General features: G+C 42.0%; 1 protein-coding gene across 2 annotated transcripts; it reads right to left on the bottom strand.

The window, feature by feature from the left end:
* LOC124255277 (N-acetylglucosamine-1-phosphodiester alpha-N-acetylglucosaminidase-like) lies at positions 1 to 26,109 on the bottom strand. Of its 2 annotated transcripts, none has more exons than XM_046689149.1 (9): positions 26,029 to 26,109; positions 21,580 to 21,724; positions 20,935 to 21,332; positions 19,195 to 19,288; positions 16,471 to 16,604; positions 15,066 to 15,171; positions 14,167 to 14,295; positions 3,320 to 3,516; positions 1 to 217 (listed from the first exon to the last, which is right to left on the bottom strand). In XM_046689149.1, the coding sequence occupies exons 2-9, from the start codon at positions 21,639 to 21,641 to the stop codon at positions 150 to 152; spliced, it is 1,188 nt and encodes a 395-aa protein (XP_046545105.1). In that variant the 5' UTR covers positions 21,642 to 21,724; positions 26,029 to 26,109; the 3' UTR covers positions 1 to 149. The 2 variants fall into 2 exon arrangements, with proteins under 2 accessions (XP_046545105.1, XP_046545113.1); XM_046689157.1 differs by lacking the exon at positions 26,029 to 26,109 and adding an exon at positions 25,987 to 26,008.
* Positions 26,110 to 26,538: the final 429 nt, after the last annotated feature.

Raw genomic sequence — 26,538 nt, 5'->3', positions numbered from 1 at the left:
AGTCGCCTCTTACGACAAGATAGTCGCCTTTTTATGGCAAGCACATGGGTTGCTGAAGACCTATTCTACCCCGGATCTTCACGGGTCTTCACACACTAGAAGAGAAGAATCGTTGTGTGACATTCACATATCCTAGGACAGTGTAGTGCCTACCTGTACTGAACTGTCTGGTCCGCCACCAAATGTTCCGACTCGGTTATCTCCCTTGCCACACCAGCTGCAGAAATATCAAACAGAACAAATTGTAAACCAGAAGTCACTGTATTCTTTTATCTGATTGGCTGAAAAACATGATCGAATGTTTTTCGATTCTCTGAAATTGCAAGACTGTTCGCTGCGTATTAATACGTACAAATATACTGAACAACATTAGAAACGCACCACCCATATAATACGAAATATCCCCGTCAGACTGAAATGTACCCATGATATCTGAGCATCGTCGGAACATTTTGGTGTGGTGCGTTTCTAATGTTGTTCAGCATATGTCAGTGAGTGCAGACAGAAGGTGTGGAATGAGTGAGTGAGTTTAGTTTTACGCCGCACTCCGCAATATTCCAGCTTTATGGCGGCGGTCTGTAAATAATCGAGTCTGGACCAGACAATCCAGTGATCAACATCATGAGCATCGATCTGCGCAATTGGGAACCGATGACATGTGTCAACCAAGTCAGCGAGCCTGACCACCCGATCCCTTTAGTCGCCTCTTACGACAAGCATAGTCGCCTCTTGTGGCAAGCATGGGTTGCTGAAGACCTATTCTACCACGGATCTTCACGGGTCTAGAAGGTGTGGACCTTTTGGTTTATTTTTTGTGTTTACAATGTCGATAAACATGATGTGTTGTTGGCCAATTTCCGGGTGTTATTTAGTATTTGAAGCACGGAAATATTTCATTTGAAACCTCCGGCTCACCCAATCGGTTCCAAATCAATTCCAGTGCTTCAAATACTCAATAACACCCGGAAATTGGCCAACACATCATGTTTATCTCCTAATTAGCAGCCCGTCGGTGAAGGTGTTTCAGATAATGTAACAACATCCCCATATCTGCACCAGTTACTGACATTCCATATAAATATACATGGAAGGTGTGGTCCTTAAACTTTAAAAAGTTGTACATACATATATACCAAAACATTTGTGCGTGAGTGAGTGAGTTTAGTTTTACGCCACACTCAGCAATATTCCAGCTATTTGGCGGCCGTCTGTAAATAAGAGTCTAGACCAGACGATCCAGTGATCAACAGCATGAGCATAGAATCTACGCAACTGGGATACGATGACGTGTGTCAACCAAGTCCAGCCAGCCTGACCACCCGATCCCGTTAGTCGCCTGTTCCGGCAAGCATGGGTTACTTGAGATCAATTCTACCCCGGATTTTCACGGGTACCACAATATTAGATATAACGATGAGACATGTATAACCGAAATTGTACAATCGAGATCTTCTTTTAGCGGAGGTTTCGTATGGATTCGGAAAGGAATTGAAATTTCGCGTATATATGTACATATAAATCTGGATAGAAACTGGATCTGGATAGATCTCACAACGTTTCGAGATCATTCCAGGTTGTCTCCCTCTGATGCAACCCGTCATAAACATACACAAAAGACTGGTCAGTTGCCCTCTCTCCTGAACAAAATACGGCCTGTATGTCTATGCGAGGCGCTACTTCGGTACTAAAGCTGATTCACGGCTCCCTTAACGCGCGCCAACTTGCGATATGCGAGAAGGGCCCAAGTTGTTTCCGGTACCATATTTCCGGTGACAAGCGTATATTCAAGAACCAGTTCTGGTTCCAAATTGCGCGACCACCAAATATGACTTTACCGCACCGGACCAAGTGTACAACCATGCTTTGCTGCCACAGATGTTGACAGTCGTAATAGTTGGCTAATTTGGGAATAGTTAAATCGGCAATTTGTTATTCCTGCAAGGAATATCGGTTCCTTACTGTTAAAATGACAACCATAAAGGCCATTCGAAAAAGGTATGAAACTTTGTTTGTCACCGGAAGTACTAAGGTCTCGCGAATTGCCGTGACCTATTTTACGGGTCCATCATCGGGGAGGTATGAAATGAAAATCGAGAATTTTGTTTTTATTGCGTCACATTTTGAAATTTCCGTCATATGTCTACCGTATAACATTGGAATGCCTCTCTAAGCCTTGCGTGTTGTAGCTGTGATCGAACAACTTCTGAGCATGAATGGAATGACCCCCTGTCAGAAATTTGTTGAAAGAGCAGGCCTCGATTGTACCTCAAAAGTGGCTGGAGCTGTTGGCTTGTTGCTCGACATGAAGTGAGTGAATTTGGTTTTACGCCGCTTTTTAGCAATATTCAAGCAATATCACAACGGGGACACCAGAAATGGGTTTCAGACATTGTACCTATGTGTGGAATAGAACCCGGATCTTCGGCGTGACGAACGAACGTTTTAACCACTAGGCTACCCCACCGCCCCCTCGACATGAAGTGAATTACTAGAAAGTTGAAATGATCGCTTTTTGCCATGCAGACTGTTGACAGTTGTTTTGTCACAATGAATCTTTATGCATAGATCTAAATATGAAACACGAGGGGCAACACCGTGAGGGGTGAAACCCTGTTTCTCCCGGAACAGAATGATATTTATTTAATTTACAAAATATATCACGCTCTTCTAGACACAGTCTGAGCAGACCGACCTGTTTTCTTATCATAAAGGCTTTGTGAGGCTTTGTGAGGCTTTGTGAGGTGAGGTGAAATCGGGTTTAACGTCGTGTTAGAGAATATTTCGCTCATATGACGACGTGCATGCGTTTGTACGTGTGCGACTGCTTGTACTAGCCTAGACTGAAGCTGGTTTTATAGTGTTAGCTCTAATACCATGCCGCAGTGAAGCATGAATACCCCACTCAGACACATTATACTGACTCGAACCGACCAGTCCTTGTTGTACCCATTAATGCCGAGAGCGCCAGGCAGGGACCAACAAGTACCATATTTTGACGTCTTTTGGTGTAACGTGGTCGGGGATCGAACCCGCGACCTTCCGCTCTCCGGGCGGACGCTCTAACTCGCACTACACCACGGAGGCGGTCAAAAAGGCTTTGTCAATGTACATGTATTTTAATGGAGAAAAACAGCGAAATTTAGAAACATTATTTCAGCGATACTACGAAGATAAGAACAAGAGGTAACTCAATACATAAGAAAACATTTGTCACGTCAAACTTCTTTTAAAAATACGGTCTTTTTTCTTTTCATAAGTCCCTACTGATATTGTTGAACGTTTGGTTCTGAACACTGTTATATGGATACAAACAACCCACCTGGCTTTGTTTCGTGTGGGTCACAACTCGTTGGACACTGGAGGTGGGGACATGCTGGTCTTGACCAATGCCCTGGGCTGTTACACGCTCCCGGGTCACAGGAGTCATTCCCTAACCAATGAACCGTGACACGCTCTGGCTCATGAACACACAGGATGGTGGACACCTCACGCTCACAGGCGAAGATCTTGTCAGGACTGAGGAAAGAAACAGAGATGATGAGACTGGAGTGTGAGTGGAGTGAGTGAGTGAGTGAGTGCGAAAGAGATAGCGAGAAAGAGTGAGGGTGTTTGAGTAAGGGAGTGTGAGTGAGAGTGTGAGAAAGTTGAAATGCAATCAATCCACATGATAAAAGTCGGGAAGCGTGGGTATATAACACGTTTCTGAAAAGTGAGGTGAGGTGAACTTGGGTTTAACGTCGTGCTTGGGAATATTTCACTCACATGACGACGTGCATGCGTGTGTATGTGTATGTGTATGTGCGGATGCGTGTACTAGCCCAGACTTAAGCTGGCAGACGCCGTGAAGAGGAGTGCCATTGAACTGAAGGGCAAACCTTTCAGTCTTGTTGAACAATTCCCCCGGAAATCAGTGAGTGTAGGAGAGAGGTTCTTATGCCACTTATGCGTGCTGCTATGAAGGAAGGCAAACGTGCTAATGTAGTTGTCGACAAATTATACATCGACAACCAGTTGCAATCAGTGGCCGTACAACCCCCTTATAGACCCTCACAGCCCGCGGATGTATACAAACAGGCCCGCTCAGCCCGCCAGCCCCGGCAATAGGAAAGCGTCGGTGGGCAGGAGCAGCTGACCAGCAACCCCAGCAAGATGAACTTATTCAACCCCTTGCTACAGTGACCAACACAGCCTGTGTTAAAAGTAACATTACGTGTGTTTGTGCAGATTCCCATGAGTTAGATGTTACTCCAGATGTGACTCAAAATGACTTATCCCCATGAAATATAAGCTCTTCTACGCAAAATGATATTTCAAGACATTCTACGTTAACAAAACCCGATACAAACATTACCATAAATGATATAGAATATTAACATAATGGACTAAGTTTTCTCAGCATTAATGTGTGTGGTTTGCCAAACAAATTGGATTATTCCCGATGTTTTAAATTTGATTGAAAACAAAGACATTGTTTGTTTACAAGAAAAAAACAACACATTTTAGATGATCTTAAAATTAAAGGCTACAAACTCTATGTTCAAAATAGAAAAAATGTATCTCGTAAATCTGGTGGAATTGCATTAGCAGTTAGAGGAAAATACTCGGATTATTTATTTCCTGTAGAAATTGAGAATGAGTACATACTGTGGTTTAGAATTTCCATAGAGTTGTTTAATATTGAGAAAGACCTCTATCTTGGAGTTACGTATTTACCCCCTGAGGGGTCAAGGTATGCCAAAGATTCAATGTTCAGTGATATAGAAGAGTCAGTTCTTAAAGTGTTCGGCCTATCAGAATACGTTATTCTAATCGGTGATTTTAACGCAAGAACTTCTAAAATGCCTGATTACTGCGTAATTGATCAACATTAAGTTGATGAATTTGGCCTTGATGCTGAGTGTTTGGAAGATGATATTAACCCAGAAAATATTTTACACGCTCTAAGTATCCCTAAAGAGAGGTAAAGTATGGATACAGGCAGAGTTAATAATTACGGAAAAATCTTATATCACTCTATAGAAACCTTAACCTTTACATCTGTAATGGTAGATTCGGAAATGATATATACCGAGGAAAAACAACATGCAATGAAAAAAGTGTTATTGATTATGCTATTGCCTCATCAAAATGTTTATCACTACATTTGATGCCCGAAAGACGACTTATAATAGCCCAGCTGAGAAACAAAAAAGAGATAAACCCTGGTTTAATAAAGAATGTAGATATAAAACTGTACCTAAGAAGTGGGTATATCAGGAATACCACTTTTATGGATATGCTCATATTTGATCAACAGACGCCAGTCAGTTATGATTGGTGATACTAAATCTGAAAGTATCGCGCTACCCTGTGGGGTTCCCCAAGGATCTGTGCTAGGTCCAGTCCTGTTTGTGCTGTACACAAGTAGTCTCAGCTCCAGCATCAGACAGTATGGGCTGAACCACCATGCATATGCTGACGACACCCAGCTATATCAAGGTTTCAAAGCAAGCGAAGCAGTCGATGCACTTGCAAGAACTACTGACTGCACTAAATCAATAAAAACATGGATGACGTCAAACAGATTAAAACTGAATGATGGAAAAACTGAGGCCTTACTCGCTGGACCCAGACAGCGCATCCAACAGTTGAATATCACGTCAGTGGCTGTGGGAGACTCATTCATACCATTCGCCGACAAAGCAAAGAACCTGGGTGTCATCTTTGATTCTCCCTTGTCAATGGAACCCCAAGTTAATCAAGTGTGCCAGACCTGCTACTTCCATCTAAGAAGTATTGGTAATATCCGCCATCTTATTACCAAAGACGTAACAAAGACACTAGTCCAACAACTTGTGATGTCCCGCATTGACTACAGCAACAGTCTGTTGTATGGTTTGAGTCAGGATCTGCTGAACAAACTCCAGAAGGTACAAAATAGGGCAGCTCGTATTGTGAGTCGTGCACCAAAAAGATGCCACATAACACCGGTATTGATGTCCCTACACTGGCTACGAATAGAAGCCCGGATCGACTTCAAGATCTTGTGTTTTGCCTACCACTGTTTGAATGGTACAGCACCGAGTTATCTATCAGAACTGATCTCACCATACCAGCCTTCACGACGTCTAAGGTCTGAAAACCAATGCCTACTTGCAGTACCAAACTCAAGACTAAAATCCTACGGCAACAGATCGTTTCAAGTAGCAGCACCTCAGTTATGGAACCCACTACCTCAGAACATTAAAGAATCCCCCACCCTTGAGACATTCAAAACCAACCTAAAAACCTTTCTCTTTAGAAAGTTCTATCCCCACGAACTATCTCCTCCCGTGAACTTCTCATCTGTGACTATTGTAGCGCCTTGAGCATGCACCTCTGTGGATGGAACCCAGCGCAATATCTATGGATTCAGCTAACCCAGCGCAATATTATTCCCAGGGAAATTATTACCCATTATTATTATTATTATTATTATTATTATTATTATTATTATTATTATGTGGGGACACATACCTTGGAATCCATTTTCATAGAAATGGACGGATGATAACTGCTATTAAAGAACTCGCTAATAGTGCAACCAAAGCCATGTTTTCACTCGTGAAGAGAGCCCGAAATTTATATTTGCCGATAGACACACTTTTGAAAGCATTTGATATTAATTTATATTAATTTTACCGATTCTCACCTATGGATGTGAAGTTTGGGGTTACGAAAATCTACAATTTATAGAAAAGATACACCTAAAATTTCTGAAATATGCTGCTGGACTCCGTTCGTCTACACCAAGCTTCATAGTATATGGAGTATTAGGCAGATTGCCTACTGAAATATATATCTATGTATGAATGATAAGATACTGGCATCAGCTTGAAACTGTTAGTACTCCACTAAAGCTATCACAATAAATATATCGTTCCATGAGATACCAATACTACTGTAATGGCACTGTTTTACCTTGGTTTAAGCATATCAAGCAAATTCTCGATACCTCAGGATTATCTTACTTACTTGAAAACCCGTTCACCTGTACAACGAAATATATTTCTCTTACTGTTGAAAATGTACTAAAAGATCAGTTTTACAAAGGTGGCAAAGTGACATCAGAAGCAGTTCCAAAGGATTTTATTATCGTGTCCTGAAAGATTCCCCATCATTTGGAAAATACCTCTTATTACCAAAGAAATATCTTATCCCTTACTATTATTTAGAACAAATAATCATCATCTCCCAATTGAAACTGGCCGTTGGAAACGCATCCCACAAAATGATAGAACCTGCCATCTCTGTAACTCACCTTCAACAGCTGATGAATTCCATTATCTATTTAGATGTTCTGCCTTCACTCAAATTAGATGTCATTATTTGGAACCATATTATTGTACATTCGCTAATTTGTATAAGATGAAATCATTGTTCGCATCCAACAAACTGTCAATTCTTAAGAAATTATCAAAGTTTATATCTATTATCACTAACCGTGTTAAAGCTACGCAAAAACTGTAAATTATGCAACGACCTTCCAACAATGCAATTAAATTAATGTATAATATATATCCTATGCTCTTGTACCACCGTGGGTGGTTAAAAGAGAATAAAGATTGATTAATTGATATAGTGCAAGCCCACTGAGATACCATGCCGCAGTGAAGCATGAATACCCCACTCAGACACATTATACTGACTCCGAACCGACCAGTCCTTGTTGTACCCATTAATGCCGAGCGCCAGGCAGGGACCAACAAGTACCATATTTTAACGTCTTTTGGTATGACGCGGTCGGTGATCGAACCCGCGACCTTCCGCTCTCCGGGCGGACGCTCTACCACTACAGCACGGAAGCGGTCTTTCTGAAAAGTAGAAGTCTGGGTAAATAACACGTTTCAAAGAAGTAGAAGTGTGAGTATATAACACCTTTCACGGAGATCCGTGCTGTGGATCACATGAAGGAACTATTTTTCCAAATATTAACCATGTGAGGAAATAAACGAATCATCCGAGCTTCATATGACCAACGTTGAAATGTACATTTGGCCACCAAATCTGCATTTGTTTCGCGGGTCATGAAATAAAGGAGCATCTCGGAACGAATATGACAAAGGTGTATAAATATGACCATCGAGTTTTATATATACTGCCCCCAAAAAGAAACGCAAAACAAAATACTGAAATAGTATTCAAAATGATATTTTTGTTTAGTTTTGAGAGACGTAGTGTTATCGGTACAAAAAGCCATTTCTAATGAGATGGAAACTTCCTTCAGAATTGTTCAGAGAGAACAACATGCAAAATTGACCAAAACGCAGCCACATGCTAACCATGTCACCCAAACACATCCATGAACTGTAGGGGAAACATGTTGGCATTAGCAACACAAGCGCGGGATTTCAGTTGATTGGCAATTGTTGCTGAAGCAAAGGAGAACTCTGAAAAAAGCCACGACTCGGCGAAGCAGAGAGGTACCAAAATCAACCGGTATCAAAATCAAGTAGCAACACGTGATTGACCCAGATCAGGGAGACCACGAGTGACCACCCGTGAGCAGGACCTGTACATCAGGTTACGTCATCTACGAGACAGAACCACAACTGCATCCTCTACGGTATCCTACCGGGTATGCGTAGGCCATCGGCCCAAACACTTAGCAGCCGATTACAAGAAGCAAGACGTCCCGTTCGTGTGGTCGTTTTAACAGCACAGCACAGTCAAAGTCGACGTCATTGGTGTCAGGCACACAGGGTATGGCAGCTTCGTTGGAGGAGATTGTGGTCCAGCGACGAGTCCCGTTTTCGGCTGTATCGTTCAGACGGCAGAATCCGTGCTTACCGACGTCAGGTACAGCGTTATACGCCATACTGTATTCAGGAAGTCGACAGATTCGGTGGCGAAAGCGTTATGATGTGGGCAGCCATCTCGCACACTGGCAGAACTGACCTTGTCCTTGCCGTCAGCTTAACAGCTCAGAGGTACACCAACGAGATCCCGAGACCTCACGTCGTACCCATCATACAGAACGCCAACGTTACTGTTCAGCATGACAACGCCCGGCCCCATACAGCATGTCTCACAGCTGCTTGCCTGCAGGCTAACAACATCCAGGTTCTGTTTTGGACCCCATGATCTCCTTATTTGAATCTAATTGAACGTTTGTGGGACGAGTTGGACAGACGTGTACGTCAACGTCAACCACAACCGCAGACACGTCAGGCAGAGTAAGCTACCATTTCCCAACGTGTCATTCAGACCCTTGATGCAATTGATTCCATGGGAAGGAGATGCCAGGCTGTTCTGGATGCCAATGGTGGCCAAACGAGACGCTGATGACCTTGACCTGGGAATTGTGACACTTGCACCCATGTTGTGACCTTGACCACTGTATGATCCTTCATGTAAAATTGTCGCATTTTTCTTTTTCAAATTAAATGTCTCTAAATATTAAAATATAATACAAACAAAAAGTATGGGAATACCCTAAAAATTGATGGTCATATATAAACTTAAAGGTGGTGAGGTCATTTATACTCTAAGGTAAATGCAACTTTTTGTGTGCCTACTGGGCACTTTAAACGACATGTTGGAACATGCAGTGAAGCAAGTGATTCAATATTTGGTGAGTTTGAGGGAAATGAAACATTGTCAAAAACAGCGAAAAACAAGGGTTTTGAAACACACCAGCACCATGTTTGATTCAAACCCCCAAACCCCTAGTGCACGTGGAAGACTACCCATGCAGCTTGTGGCAACGTTCCCTTTAAAAGAAGCTACAGACAGTATTGAAGCCTAACAACTTCTTCACCATGCCACTTCACAGACCGTTAGCGCCCGCAACAGAAGTAGGACCATTACATGGTTACAGGATGGTGAATCTATAAGAAGTGTTGCTCATCGACTTCAGGTGTCTCCCTGTGTCCTTCACAGACTGAGGGACAGGTTCCAGGCCACTGGTAGAGTACAGGACAGACCTCGCTCTTGAAGACCCAGAAAAACATTAAGGGGAGATGACCGATATGTTGTGCTCCAAGCCCTTCGGAACCGATTCACAACTGCCAGTGTCCAGTTGCCACAAGCTGCATGAGAAGTTTGTGTTCCACATGCACTAGGCTGTTATGTTTGGGGGTTTCAATCAAACATGGTGCTGGTGTCTTTCAAAACCCTTGTTTTTCGCTGTTTTTGACAATGTTTCGTTTCACTCTAACCCAAAGAATATTGAATCACTTGCTTCACTGCATGTTCCAACATGTCGTTTAAAGTGCCCATTAGGCACACAAACAGTTACATTTACCTTAGAGTATAAATGACCACACCACATTTAAGTCTATATATGACCATCAATTTTAGAGTGTTCTCTTACTTTTTGTTTGTAGTATATATATGTTATATTTGGGATTACACTTTCTCAAAACTGTAACCAAAATCTTGATTTGCGTTTCTTTGTTTGGGGAGTATATTTATAACGTCTTGTATAATTATTGTAAATGTTTAAATACAATTGAAATCGTGTATGACCAGGTTTAGATTTATCCTATATTTCATACTCTCCTAAATGCTCGGTCATAATTGGATAATATTGGATAATTACCACAATGTCATTGATAGAAATTTACAGCTACATATTTCAATGGTTCGGTAATATACTAGCCACATAAAGAAACTGCACACAGAAAATTCATTCAGAATTGGAATACAACACAGCAAAGATGAAATGATGTAGACACTTTATAAGCTGAAGTATCGGACCACAACAAAATGTCAAAAGAACATAAACAATATCCGTAACGATGACGTCAGAAGTTCAAAATCGAGTAGGTTGTCACACGACGAAGTCACAAAGTCAATAACTGGTATGAACACCATGTTCGTGAAGCACAGCAGTGCCTCGACGACGCATAGAGGCTACCAAATGAGCATGGAAGGCCTGGGGAATAACTTGCCATATCCCTTCCAAATCTCGTGCCAACAATGCAAGTCACGAACGTTATCTGGAGGATGTGGAAGACGGCGTAGACGGCGCTGCATTTCATCCCACACGTGCTCTATTGGGGAGAGATGCGGTGAATTTGCAGGCCAGGGCACTAACATGACATTGTTCTGATAGAGAAAATCCACTGCAACCCCAGCCGTGTAAGGACGAGTGTTGTCTTGATGTAAATTCTTGTCCATGACGTTGCAGAACAGGAACTGCCACAGGCCTCAGAATCTGATCCCTGTAGCCAACATCGGTGAAATTGCCCTGAACAATCACTAGAGGGGTTCTGTGGCGTGCTGTTATTCCACCCCAAATCATGATAGAGCCACCTCCAAAACGATTCCTCTCCACGATACAGCTGCGTGCATAACGTTCCTCTAAATGCCGGTAGACACGTTGACTCCCGTCACTATGGAAAATGTTGAACTTCGATTCATCTGTAACACACAACATTCCTCCACTTTATTCGAGGTTGGCGAACATGATTGTGACACCATCTTTGACGGTTGTCTCGATGATGTTGTCAGAAAGGGTCGTATGGCAGGGCGCCGTGGTCGCCGTCCATACTGACGTAAACGATTCCTGACAGTGTTGGGGTGAATACAGATAAGTCCTGAAATGGTCTGGGACGTGGTCACTGCCGTTCGGAACCTGTGTCGGAGATGAGTTACCCGAATCCATCTGTTCTGTCTTGTCGTCGTTACTCAGGGACGCCCAGAAGGTGGGTGGTCGGCGACGTCATTAGTGTTTCGATAACGCCTGACAAACGCAGACATCGTGTTACGATGGCATTGGAAATGTGCTGCCACCTGGTTCTGCTCGAACCATTCCAAGGGCGTCATGACGTTGAGCAGATGTTAATCTTGGCATGATGTGCATGTGACCTTTCATGTGAATTTGTGAACGTTTGAATGACCAAAGATCATGCTTTCGACAGTGACAGCAATTTCTGAGGTTCACATGTTGTGTGCAGCTGCACGGGCTGCACGTGCAGTAACACATTGCAAGCCCATATGCCGCCATCAGTGACGACACGTCGCCTGGCACGTGCATGAGCTTTTGATTGTCTCCAGTACTTGCTGTGTTCACATCTGTATTTATGTTAAAGGCGCTGTGTGCCTATATTTCTTTTTTCTGTGTGCACAGTTTCTTTGTGTGGTTAGTAGCATCACGTTACCAGCATTAGCTCGTTAGTGTGCAGCATCAACGTCAGTGGCGTAATGAAGTAAGTTGTCACATATGGCGTAGAGATCCACTTTTACACATAATTCATGAATGTGGGTTCAAATTTTATCATGACCTGATCTTTATCCTTATCACAGCTAATTATTAGTAATATGATATCATCTCTGTCTATATATTAGAATCGGGCATTTAATCTCCCTGGAAGATGTCTGCTTGGCAACTACTCTGTAATAGTTTTTAAATGCACTATTATCACACCACACTTCTGTTACAAATAATGCATTTCTCTCAATAAGACCAACTATCAGCGCTCAGGGAAGCTATCATTTAATTTAAAGCGAACGTACCCGTGAAGATCCGGGTAAGAATTGATCTTCACTAACCCATGCGTGTCGTAAGAGGCGACTAACGAAATCGGGTGGTCAGGCTCGCTGACTTGGTTGACACATGTCATTGGTTCCCAATTGTGTAGATCGATGCTCATGCTGTTGATCACTGGAATGTCTGTTCCAGACTCGATAATTTAAAGACCGCCGCCATATAGCTGCAATATTGCTGAGTACGGCGTAAAACTGTAAACTCGCTCAAGTGAACGCTATAGAGTCATGTTCCTTGGAGCACTCTTTACGAATATCTTACGCACAACCTGTGATTGAAACCAGTTCATCAAACACCGCGTGCGACAGTTTTGGATATACGGAGCAATTGTTTACATTCCATATATGGCAAGTGTTCTCTGTTTGGAAGCTGTTCGCCTCGAAGTTTCAACTATCGATTTCAGGCAAGTCGTAAGGGATAATAAGTCTTTTATTGCATCAATAGGAAGCTAAAGTGAGTGCACCTGCCCTAATATATATAATATAGGCCAAAATATTGTCGATAATGTGACATTGTGCCTTTAATCCTCGACCAATATTTTATACATGTTTAGCGCACACGTGTAGAGCAACCTCCTTGTGAGTGCTGGTTAATGCTCATAGCTCTTTCCTTATATGGGCCCTGTCAGACTAGATCCTCAGCACCCCATTGCTGGTCGAAAGAATCCCTAAATTGGACAACCTGCTTGCCCGAAGTAAGGACATATCTGCAAACATACGTAAATCCGGTCATAGCATGTATTTCCTACAGTGTCTACCCATTAAAAGAAACCCTTTTGCGACCCTTTTGGCGTTTGTGGGGAAGTGAAGAATGTCACACGTCTCCGCAGTGTTTCCCTTCTGGTGGAGTGTATGTGGAGACAGCAATCCTTTGCCTATCAAAACAATTGCCAATATAGAGGTTGTTGTGTCTGTGCATAGAACACTGGAAATTGTAGTGCCATCATACATGACAAAGACCAATAGTCTCCATGATGTGTCTGAGGAGGACATGGCTTCAGAGGTGTTATGCCTGTAAAACGTTTCACCTTCAAGAAAGAGGACAACACCACTAAAACGAATACGTACCTCATAACATTTGCTCAATCAAAGCAGGTTAATTTATTGGAGTGGATGTGTGTGTCCACAATCCACTCACAACTTACAAGTCTCAACATTTCGATCATGGGTCTCATTCATGTCGGAACTCTGCTGTGTGCCATTGAAGATCGAAGAAGCCAGAGGTAATCAAATCAAGACATTGATTACACAACAGTCTCGTTTCCTACGTCTTAGTTAAGCTCATGCTGCCTAAACCTCGCCATAAAATATAGAAATGCGATTTTTAAAAGTTTAAAATTAAAATTCATTTGTAAATACCATTTTCTTATGAAACAAGGAATTGGAATTTCGTGTAACCATAGTTGTTTGTAGTGTCTCTTTTCACTTTCACACGAGAAAATTCGGATCGGCTGAAAAGTAGGTCATTGTCTGAATTGGTTCACGAAACTCATGTTTCGGTTTGTAGTAGTGAAATCCTTCGCCAGTATAAAAGAACAGATTTTTGAGAAAGTCAAAATGAGTCAATGCATGTCAGAATGCACGACCAGCGGGACATATGTGGAACAGGCTTTGTCCCCGCTGCAGTATATGTCGACAAAAGATAAAGCTGCTCACCATTCATCAGACGGGTGACTGACGAGAGTACCGTTGATGACAGTTGTGGCGGAACCTCCACCGTCAAGGTTAATGGCATTCACGAAGCCGAGGTCAAGCAATATATATGCCATCTCGTACGCGTCGACTCTGCGAAACAAAAAAACATAAACTCCTTTTCTATTTACGAATACGAACTGCTTAGAGTGAAGCCCTTATATTTTTATCTTTGAAGTGAAATTATCAATGGCTGGAAGGAAGGAATTACTTCGATAATAGGTAATATCATAAAATGTTGATTAAGGTCGTGTTCCTCTATTACTGTTTAGAAGATAACGTGGCCGTACATGTCACCTCTTATTTTCTTCCAGATAAAACCTCCATCTAAGGTGATACTGTATCTGTCTCTTCAGAACAGATTGAGTGAGTGAGTTTAGTTTTACGCCGCACTCCGCAATATCCCAGCTATATGGCGGCGGTCTGTAAATAATCGAGTCTGGACCAGACAATCCAGTTATCAACAGCATGAGCATCGATCTGCGCAATTGGGAACCGATGACATGTGTCAACCAAGTCAGCGAAACTGACCACCCGATCCCGTTAGTCGCCTCTTACGACAAGCATAGTCGCCTTTTATGGCAAGCACATGGGTTGCTGTAGACCTATTCTATCCCGGATCTTCTCGGGTCCTTCAGAACAGATACATGATTCAGTATCGGAAACATAGGTCCCGGGAGGATATGTCATGGCAGGAGAGGCATGGGAGAAGAAGTCAAGGGAGGAGAGGTCAAGGGAGGAAATGTGGGATTTTATTCCAGTGTCATACTATTCATGAAATTACGCATCCTACTGACAGAAATTAAATGATATATGTAGGCTGTGAATTTGAAGTAAGGTGAAAATATAACTGCCGATCTTACCCAACATTTCCTTTCGTCACGTCAACATGTGCGATGAGGATGCGACCATCTTTGTCATGACCTACTGCGATTCGAGCCTTTTGAAGTGAAGCGAACTCTCGCAGTCCTAAAATCAGAATTAGTAAAAACATGATTTATTAGCTTCCTCCTTTACAAATTGATAATAGCGAAATGATAATTTTTGGCTTTAATGAAACATACTGAACCCAAAAAGGTAGAGACCATGAATTCTGTCGGGGGATATTTTAAAGAAATGTTCTTCTCTATCCGCAGAAATATGTCTAACTTGTTTGTTCTGTGTAAGGGGATTATATTTAATCGGGTGTATTCTGCAAATGGTCACGAATCTCTCGATTTACCTCTCTTGCCACAAAATAGGGCCCGTAAGTAGGTCACGGGACTTCGCGAGACCTTAGTACCTCCGGTGACAAAGAACGTTTCATACCTTTTTGATTGGTCTCGTGCTTGTCAGTTGACAGTAAAGAGCCGATAAGCCTTGCAGGAATAACAAATTTCCGATCCAAACATCCCCAAATTAGCCAACTATTACGACTGTCAACAGCTGTGACAGCCAAGCATGGTTGTACACTTGGTCCGGTGCGGCAAAGTCATATTTGACGGTCGCGAATTATGATAGTGAGGTTCCCTAATAATTGTGGAGGAGAAATCGTATAATTGTATTTTTCGAGTTTTAATAAATGTTTCATCAGCATTTCCATCACGTCGCTCTGTTGTGTTGATATTAGTCATGTTGGTGGCCAAGCTGAAGTAGTGCGGCAGTGTTGTATACGTGCGCAGTGAAGCGCCGTGAAATCAGACGCATTTTCAATCCAAATTGATACCGTCTGATGTTATTGATTGACCAATCAAATTCGAGCATTTCACGTATCCATGGTAGAATAATGGGTACAACAAGGACTGGTCGGCTCGGAGTCAGTATAATGTGTCTGAGTGGGGTACTCATGCTTCACTGCGGCATGGTATCTCAGTGGGCTAGCACTATAAAACAAGCTTAAGTCTGGGCTAGTACAAGCAGCCACACATACACACGCATGCACGTCGTCATATGTGCGAAATATTCTCAAGCACGACGTAAAACCCAATTTCACCTCACCTTAGATAAAATAAAGATGACTTTGTAACTGATACTGAATGTAAGAGTTTGAGTGAGTTTGGTTTTACGCCCCTTTTTCAGCAATATTCCCGCAATATCACGGCGGGGTCACCAGAAATGGGCTTAACACATTGTACCCATGTGGGGAATCGAACCCGGGTCTTCGGCGTGACGAGCGAACGATTTAACCATTTGGCTACCCCATTGCCCTTGTATGTAAGAGGACTTCGCCATCAATTATGCAGCTATTCACACAAGGTTGAAATAAGAAAACAAAGGCAGGAGACTTGCCCATTTCCGTTGTCCGCGAGCATTCCGTCTTGACACTCTCGTCAATATGTATCTCCCCGTCTCTGAGGAGCCAAACTGCGCCCCCTACCAGCTGGGTAAACTGATGACTGACCAGATCCTGCTTTGACAGGTACCTGCACATTGAGAGAATACTGTCTGAGACATGGCCATATATACCATTAAAAAAGTAGGGGATATTGGATTTACAAGATTGATAAAATGCAAATGATGAAGCCAAGGATGAAACAGACGATGAAGAGAAATTAAGGGACAATTAATTAAATATGACAATTTATTTCATTCCTTTGGAAATGTTTCATCTGTATGGATATATATTACTTTTTGTCATATGCATTGGCATTGGCTAGTGGTATGCTCACAAATGGAATATCCCCTGCTTTTTTGATTGGTATACATAATCGTACACTATATCATGAGAATCATATAATCGACCCCCATTTTCTTTTAAGAGTTACCTTTACTAATGGTTATCAAAGTGTATAGTTACAACTGGGCCGTCTGTGTTTTCGGTGACTCCACCAATAATATGCCATGACCGAGATTTCTTTGTTTGTCGTTAAACGCTGTACGAAAGAACATTCCAGCTATATGGCGGCGGTCTATAAATAATCGAGTCTGGACCAGACAATCCATTGATCAACAACATGAGCATAGATGTACGCAATTTTGTGTCAACCAAATCATAGAACCTGACCACCCGTTCCCGTTAGCCGTTTCTTACGACAAGCATGATGCTGCTGAAGACCAATTCTAACTCGGATCTTCTGTAATTATTTCATATTGGCGAATTGAACAGTTGCAAACAGGAACGATAACGCTTTTGCATTTTAATTCCAATAAACATTCCCAAGGCACTCGAGAATACCTGTTTTTTTAAAAAAAAGACGTTTTAAGCTGTGTTAAATAACAACGATGATAACTTGTTGGAAACATATTCTAACGTAATTATAACTGCTGATCATCTTTTATTTCCAAAGTTATATTTCTACATACGGTTGAAGAATCGCAAATGGAAATGTTTTCATTGAATAGGCAATTAAAATATAATTTCTTATCGTTTGTAATAAGCCCCAAAATCAGGAACAAATTTTCCCCTGTTATTACATCAAAAAGTGGGTATACAAATAATGCATGTATAAACTTGATAACGAAACAGATCGACCGTGTCCGAATTACGCATTATGTCGGAAAGCGCATGTAAAATCTTCAAAGCATGCCTGTCAAAACGTCTGAGCATATACGCCGCTAACGCGGTGGGAAACATCGGAGACGTTATGTAGACATGTAGCTTACACCCAATATGTGAAACGGCCCATTGCATGCAAATATGCAAAATGCGTGCAATGTGCAATACAGCTTGCCAATTGCATGGAATAGACAGTGATGTATGAGTTTAAAACTCTAATTCTTAGAAGGTAAAAAGGTTATTTACAAATATATTTATCTATTTACTGAGTTATTTTACAAACGCGTGTGTGTGTGTGTGTGTGTGTGTGTGTGTGCGCGTGCGCGCGTGCGTGTGAATCTCTCAATAGGCAACACAATTCTGTTACCTAATGTCAAAATGACTATATATTTTTTAGGATATTTTTATCATCACATATTGCCATAACTGATTATAAAAATATTCGGAGTTCTTTCTATATCATTATAAGTACTATGATTAGGCGCATTCAAATTGGTTTGTCAGTCACAAGATGGGTTTAACTTTGATTTACAAATGCTGACATCAATACATTTTACAGGTCCTTGCTAGTAATATGAGGGGCCTGTACTGAAATGATGTAGTGTATGTTCAGATAATTACTCCAGAGCCTGGAATGAATCAGTGGTCAGGTGGACAGTGGTCATGACTGATGGGTGAAATAACACACACATATACTTGCATGCCTTGTAACATCCAGATTGGATTACTGTAATAGCCGTCTATACGGACTCACCAACGGACATCCCAATAAACTACAAAAAGTCCAAAATACAGCAGCACGTATTATATCCCTTACCACTAAACGAGACCATATCACCCCTGTACTCTCATCATTACACTGGATTCCAATCAAGTTCCGGATTGATTTCAAACTTCTTTGCATTGTGTATAAATGTTTGCATAATCAAGCTCCTTCATATCTCTCTGAACTTCTCACTGTGTACCCCCCTACCAGAACTCTCAGATCTCAAGACCAATGTCTTCTCTCGATTCCCAAGGTTCTCCTTTCTTCCTTTGGCAAGAGGTCTTTCCAGTACGCTGGTCCTACTCTGTGGAATTCTCTCCCTCTCCACATAAAGCAGTCTCCCACATTGGAAACTTTCAAAATTAAGTTGAAGACTTTCTTTTTTTCCAAAGCCTATCCCTAAAATCAATCTTTCTGTCATCAATTTCAATGTATACTTATTTTACTATTTTATCCTCTGTATGCATTGTATGTATGCTTTTATGTAGCGCCTTGAGCATGTATCAGTGGGTGGAAAATGGCGCGCTAAAAATATCCATTATTATTATTATTATACTCTTGAATCGCTGTAGGTATTCTCTTGGTATTTTTCTGCGTCTCTGCGGACGCGGTATTGCGGGTTTTCTGCGTCCCTATCTACATTTGTGCGTCTCGGTAAAACCCTGTGTTAGAAAGAACCTTTCAACAATTTCTACTGGCCCACAGTGTACTTGACTGGACGAATCCCACCATTGTCATAGCTCCAACATACCCCACGAAGATGTAGTCGTCTGCAGTGACGCCGAAGTGGACATTCTGCACGCCACCCGAGTCTCTGACCAGTCTGCCGTCGCTGTAGATGTTGCCTGTGAACGAAGAAGTGGCCAGTGCGTTTCCTTAAACCAGGGTTTGATTAATTTGCTTACCCTCAATTGCTCAGATCCATACTTATGATGTTAACAACTGCATTGTCTCGTCCAGAAAAGATCAATTACAGACCGCCGTCATATAGCTTGAACATTGCTGAGTGCGGCGTTACAGATCAAATTAAATCACACAGATCAAATTAAATCATCCCGATGTGAAATAATAAACAGTTTATTATCCTCAGTTTCCCCCGCGGCTATGTAAATTTATGCCCTGGTGTGACAAAAACTCGCCCCTTTCACTAATAAAACAAGTCACCTTCATCTTTCTGTATCTATGTTTATAGAAGAATTGTCTCTGAATCTTCATTATACATATTACCAAATGATCTAACGATTTAACACTCGTAGAATAAGTTGCACAAACAGTGAAATAGGTAATCCTTTTCTAATCATTGATCTGTTTTCGCCCGCCGTACTGTTGCTGGTTGAGGTTGACACGGGGGAAAAGCACATGACCCAATGAAACTGGATTGTTGCTTTACTTAATGACTATTATATAACAGAATTTGACAGGCTGTGATACGTAGGACACGTCATTGGACTAAATCGCTTTATCAGATACTAATAAGCGCCTGAATCGTGTGCGTGATGATGTCATTAATACAGAAGCTTTTGCTGAATTTAAAGATTATTGAAACAGAGTAAAAATACCAATTTTGATAATGATTTACATTAATAAGTTGATTTCGTCAGATTGCAGTGAATGTATTTATCTAAATGCCAATCGAATTTGCTGTATTTTCTTGTGGATACATACTTGAAAATAAAGTAAATTGTTTCTCTATCTCTCCCATTAATAATGATTTAAAATAAGTTGATCTTCACATTACATTGAATAATAATGCTTACAAATTAGACACCTTGAAATCAGACCATCCAGACATTCTTCATTTACAGGTATCAAATTAAGGTCTCTTGGATTGTTTACTGGTCAAGATTCATTGAATGAAATATGATTACATCAAGTGCATTAACCAAGTGAACGAGCCTGACCACCCGATTCTGTTAATCGTCTCGTACGAGCATAGTCGCCTCTTAAAATAAGGGCTGTTGAAGACCAATTCAAACCCAGAATGTTCACGGGTTTTATATGAGATATGTTTTTGTTGCTTGTTGTTTAACGCCGCACTTAGCAATATTCCAGCTGTAAGGCGGCGGTCTGTAAATAATCCAGTCTGGACTGGACAATCCAGTGATCAATAGCATGAGCATCCATTTACGCAATTGGGATACGGTGACATGTGTCAGCCAAGGCAGCGAACCTGACCACCCTGTTAGTCACCTCTTACGACAAGCATGAGTTACTGAAGACCAGTTCTAACCCGGATCTTCACGGGTCTCCCGGTCTGATTAATTCAAATGTGTTCCAGTGGTGGAATATGAAATTCGTCATTTTCACTTCAAGCACGTTTAAGAAACACAAGTAACTCAATGAGGAAAATGATACCATTTTTCCAACATCAACTTCTGGGAAATCTATGACCCAAAATATAAAAACTGCTTCCTGTGAACTTCTAAAATCAGCTGGTTTTATATAAGAAACGCAGCACACAAAACACTTAGATCATGAGTGTATATCTTACCGTTGCATTCTCCAGTGGTAGTATTAAAGAATCCTGCACTTGTAGCCAAGATGCACTTCTTCTGTTTGGCACTCTCCCTGACTGTGACTCTCTCGCCGCTCCCCTTTAAGCATGTCCCGGGGGCACGAGGTTCCAGAACCGTAAATGTTTTCGAGGGGTTATTAACTGTCTGAAACAACACACTGACAGTCCTCTTGTTAAAACCGAACCCTATACTCTTGCGTTGATATCTCGACTCAACTAAAGGTAGAATCAAGTTGGCACTGTTGTGTGCTTTATGCTTCGAGTGAGTAAGGATTCCTTGTTCAATATGCTGACAGTCCAGATCTTGAGAAGACCCATGACTGATCACGAATGGCAGTAGTATGTTTATCCCATCAGATATGAATTTCCGACCACTGCAAGTTAGAATACATTATATATGTTTGTGTGAACTAGTATGGTTTTACAACCGTTTTACCAATATGCCAGGAATATTACGGCAGGGGACACTAGAAATATGCTTCCCACGCTGTACCAACATTAGGAATCGAACCCGGGTCTTCCGCGTGACGAGCGAACGCTTTAACCACTAGGTTACCTCACCGTCGTTGACACGACCCAGGCATTACCAAACATGTACCAATGTTCTCAAGGGCACAGTACCTGTATACTTCAATCGAAACTCCAAATACAGCAACAGTTATCAGTCGGAAAAGTCTCCTCATCAAAACTGTTCACCGTCCACAATTCCTCCCTTCAACGGTTGGAGCTCTAGGCTGCCCTCTGACCACGGCACTGTGCGCCCCTTCTGACATATGAAACAAAAAACTCACTTACTAAATATACTGAGTACAACTCCAGTCAAATGCGGCGAGATAGGATACTGATCCATCTAAAGGATTATTTCACTTACAAGGTACTCTTGACTGACAGCGACCGTTCCATATCCCACAAAAATATGGTAAGGGAAATGCATGTTTTCGTAGATGTTAATTTGGAAGTTACACAACAAATACGAATCCCTGTAAAGACCCGGGTTAGATTTGGTCTTCAGTAAACCATGCTTGTCGTAAGAGGCGACTAACGGGATCGTGAGTGAGTGAGTGAATTAAGATTTTAAGTCACATCGGCAATATTTCAGCTAAATCGTATCAAGTTATAGATATATAATAATTAAAAGTAAATTATAAACACCTATTCAACGAAGGACAGACAAAATAATTAGACTATCACAGACATAAATTCAAAACTAGTAATTCAATCTAAAACAGTTTAACTTTTGAAGACGATACAATATAAAACAGGCTGTAGGTCACCAACAACTGAAGGTATATCACCATACTTGGGACCATGGGGACTAACAGTACTTTTGCTACCTGCATGGACCCTAGCTGGATTTACACCATTCCTGGCGTTTGTAGGAAAATTTAGCTATAATTTAAAATCACGAAAAGACTGCGTTTAAAAAAGTGGTACGTTTACATTCCCTTTGATGGTGATGGGATTTAAGTATCCTCTCAGGAGGACAGTAATTTTACAATACTCTTACCCCCTTTGGCTATCTCAGTTGAACTAACGGGACCCGGTGCTCAGGCTCGCTGACGTGGTTGACACATGCCATCCAAGTCAAAACATCGATTACACAGCAGTCTCATTTCCTGCTGACTGGGTGCCGTTCTATTGCGTAACTTAGTACAATAACCAGTCCAGCATTTTTAGATCAACTCATTGAACTGGATACGTAAATATACTAGCCACATAATGAAACTGTGCAGTGTCAAAATATTATCCCAGTTGATAAGTACGATACCAATGTCAAAGGTACATATAAACTTTAATGGAGGGATCATGAAAAGTCAATCACAATGACGTCACGAGTCCACAAGCGGGACAGGGGTCAAACGACCATGTCACAAGCTCGATGACGGGTATGTCCACCATCGGCATTGAGAACAGCAGTGCATCGACGACGCATAGAGCCTATCAAACGTGCAAGGAAGGCTTGTGGGATGTCACGCCAGATTCTCTCAAGTTCTGTTGCAAGGTCAAGGACGTTTTCTGGCGGATGAGGAAGACGGCGTAGACGTCGATCCATCTCGTCCCAAACATGCTCTATCAGGGAGAGATCCGGTGAATTTGCAGGCCAATGCAGTAAGTCAACGTTGTGGTGTTGCAAGAAATCCATAGCAACCCTTGCCGTATGAGGGCGGGCATTGTCCTGTTGGAATGTTAACCCAGGGCCATGACGTTGCAGAAAGGGAATTGCCACAGGTCGAAGAATCTGATCACTGTAGCCCATACCAGTTAAGTTGCCCTGAACAATCACCAAAGGAGTTCTTTGGCGTGCTGTTATTCCACCCCAAATCATCACGGAATCACCACCAAAGCGATTCCTCTCCAAGACACAGGCCTGTGCATAACGTTCTCCCACGCGTCTATAGGCACGTTGACGTCCATCACTATAGGAAATGTTAAACCTGGACTCATCTGTAAAAACAACATTTCTCCACCAAAACAAGGGTCTGCGGACATGATTTCGGCACCACATTCGGCGAGCTTGTCGATGACGTTGTGTCAGGATAGGCCGTTTGGCGGGACGTCGTGGTCTGATCCCGTGATGACGTAAACGTTGTCGAACTGTGTTGGGGTGGATACGGCAGTTCGGGCAGTCATCACTGCAGTCTGAAACCTGTGGCGAAGATAGGTCACCCTGATCCATCTGTCCTGTCTTGGCGTTGTTACACGTGGACGTCCAGAACGTGGCCGATCGATGACGTCATTTGTGTTCTGGGAGCGTCTCACCAGTGCAGAAATGGTGTTCCGGTGGCAGTGGAAATGTGCAGCCACTTGTCGTTGAGACATTCCCCCACGGACCATCCCAATGGCCTCATGACGTTGTGCAGACGTGAGCCTTGGCATGCTATGCGTTTCAATAGCCGTTTAATTTTTGAACGATCGCAAGGGCAGGGGTTGAGCTTTCCAAAGTGACAGTATTGTGTGGCATTCATTTGCTCTGTTTCTCTTTCCCGGAATGCACGTGCAACAACGTAGGACGAACCCACTGACATCACGGAACGTGGCACGTGCATGCATGTTGGATACTTGTCACTAATCTCTGAGTTTAAATCCTTATGTCTACACAGGTTTGATAAATTTAGATTTTAAATTTTTGTATGCACAGTTTCTTTATGTGCCTAGTATATTGATCAGTATTATTTGATACATTGAATCACTTGTATATTGCAACACTACGCGCCTTCTAATCCTTGCAAACACGTCGTGCAGCGTGCTCTGTTGTACAGAGTGCTCTGACAAACGGAAATCTGGAAATCGTGGAAATCTTAAAACGAGGCTCGGCCTCAAGAAAAGTTGGTCGGTCTGGTACGGACTTGTTATTATATCAACCACATTATACGTTACAAAAATACATTTTATATGCGCAAGGAACACATAACAGGTGTAACCAATGAGCCAGATGAATTGTGAATCATTGTACGACCTCTTCAAACAGGAGTAGTCTTAGTTGACGACATGCTGCCTAAACCTCAACATAAAATATAGAAATACGATTTTTTAAAACTTTAAAATGAAAATTAATTTGCAAATACCATTTTCTTTATGAAACAAGGAATAGGAATTCAGTGTAACCATAGTTGTTTGTTGTGTCTCTTTTCACTTTCACACGAGTGAGGGAGTGAGTTTAGTTTTACGCCGCACTCCAGCTGTATGGCGGCGGTCTGTAAATAATCGATATTCTAACCCGGATCTTCACGGGTCACTTTCACACGAGAAAATTCGGATCGGCTCACAAGTAGGTCATTGTCTGAATTGGTCAATGAGACTCATGTTTTGGTTTGTATCCAAATTGCGTAGATCGATGCTCATGCTGTTGACCACTGGATTGTTTTGTCCAGGCTCGATTATTTACAGATGGAATATTGCTGAGTGCGACGTTAAACGACAAACAAACACAACACATATGACAATCATAAAATATATAAATCACCAGCCCTTTCCATAATTAATGGAGAAAAGGAGATTCGATTGTGCGATGCTACTATAACATAATTGTTCATTGTTAATGGGGGGTGCACACTATTGAGAAAAGGGATGGGTGGGGTGCACACTTAATTTTCCCCGAGTTCCAATGGTCATTTAATTCACGTTCAGGACAAGTGTGTGTGTGTGTGTCTGTGTCTGTGTCTGTGTCTGTGTCTGTGTCTGTGTCTCTGTTTGTGTGTCTTTGTGTGTGTGTCTTTTGTGTGTGTGTCTTTTTGTGTGTGTGTGTGTGTCTGTGTCTGTCTTTGTGTGTGTGTGTCTTTTGTGTCTTTGTGTGTGTGTGTCTTTGTGTGTGTCTTTGTGTGTGTGTCTTTTGTGTGTGTGTGTGTCTTGTGTGTGTGTGTGTCTGTGTGTGTGTGTGTGTGTGTGTGTGTGTGTGTGTGTGTGTGTGTGTGTGTGTGTGTGTGTTCACCTCTGCACCCCCCACTGGATCCGCCTAAGTAAACTCTCCGACACCGGTTTATCCATCGAACATGCTACCCGTGAAGATCCAGGTTAGAAGTTGGTCTTCAGTAACCCATATATGCTTGTTATAAGAGGTGACTAACGGGATCGGGTGGCCAGGCTCGCTGACTTGGTTGACAGATGTCATCTTATCCCAGTTGCGTAGATCGATGCTCATGCTGTTGATCACTGGATTGTCTGGTCCGACTCGATTATTTACGGATTTCCAGAATTAGCGACAGCATGTGCTTCTTTATGCTTCACCAATGTCATTTATTAATGTTTCTTCAAAAACTTGTGACGGAATTCTGTCTTAGCCCTGAGATATTGTCTGCAATGTGTAGTGTTGTTTGTTTTCCAAAATGTCTTTAATGAATAATATTTGTATCGTCTGGCTTGTTGACATTCCCAATCGAATCACTTCTGTTGCATGCGTGTTTGTTGTGTACAGCCTCGTGTGGTGATGTGCGCTTACATTCAGATAGCTTACTACTTTCCTGACAAAATTATTCAGCGTCTGTATGGCATCTTCAATATTAGATGACAACGTAACACGGAATTACTTACTACAAGTGTCAATATTTTCGCAAATGGATTGAGCAAACTCACCCTTCTATTTGTCGGCCCGTTTTTATCATGCTGGTATCTGCACGTGCAGGCTCGGGTGGAGCGTGGTCACGTGGCGTGTCATGTGGTCTTGTGTTTACTGCCGCAAGTAAATAATCAGATTCTGATCTTGTGACGATTTTAAAGTGTACGACATATTTCTTCTTCAGGTCGAAGCCATACAATATTGAACCACGATATTACCCCGCTGGCCATTATAAATGTACATTTTCTATTGATATCTTTCTCTGATCTCCTATCGTTTTGAGATTATGTCAGCATGTGTTATGAATTGACTGCTATTTACTGAACACACTTGCACGTATACACACACACGCGTATACACACATACGTATACACACACGCGTATACACACACACGTATATATATACACACACGTATACACACATACGCATACACACACACGTAAATATACACATACACACGTACACACACGTATACACACACGCGTATACACGCACACGTATACACACACGTATACACAATTAGTTT

Source organism: Haliotis rubra, unplaced genomic scaffold (assembly GCF_003918875.1).
Source record: "Haliotis rubra isolate DU_JTF1 unplaced genomic scaffold, ASM391887v1 Scf1151, whole genome shotgun sequence".
Taxonomy (NCBI): Eukaryota; Metazoa; Mollusca; class Gastropoda; order Lepetellida; family Haliotidae; genus Haliotis; species Haliotis rubra.
The sequence above is the reverse complement of the archived record's forward strand: the minus strand, read 5'-3'. Positions and strand labels throughout refer to the sequence as shown.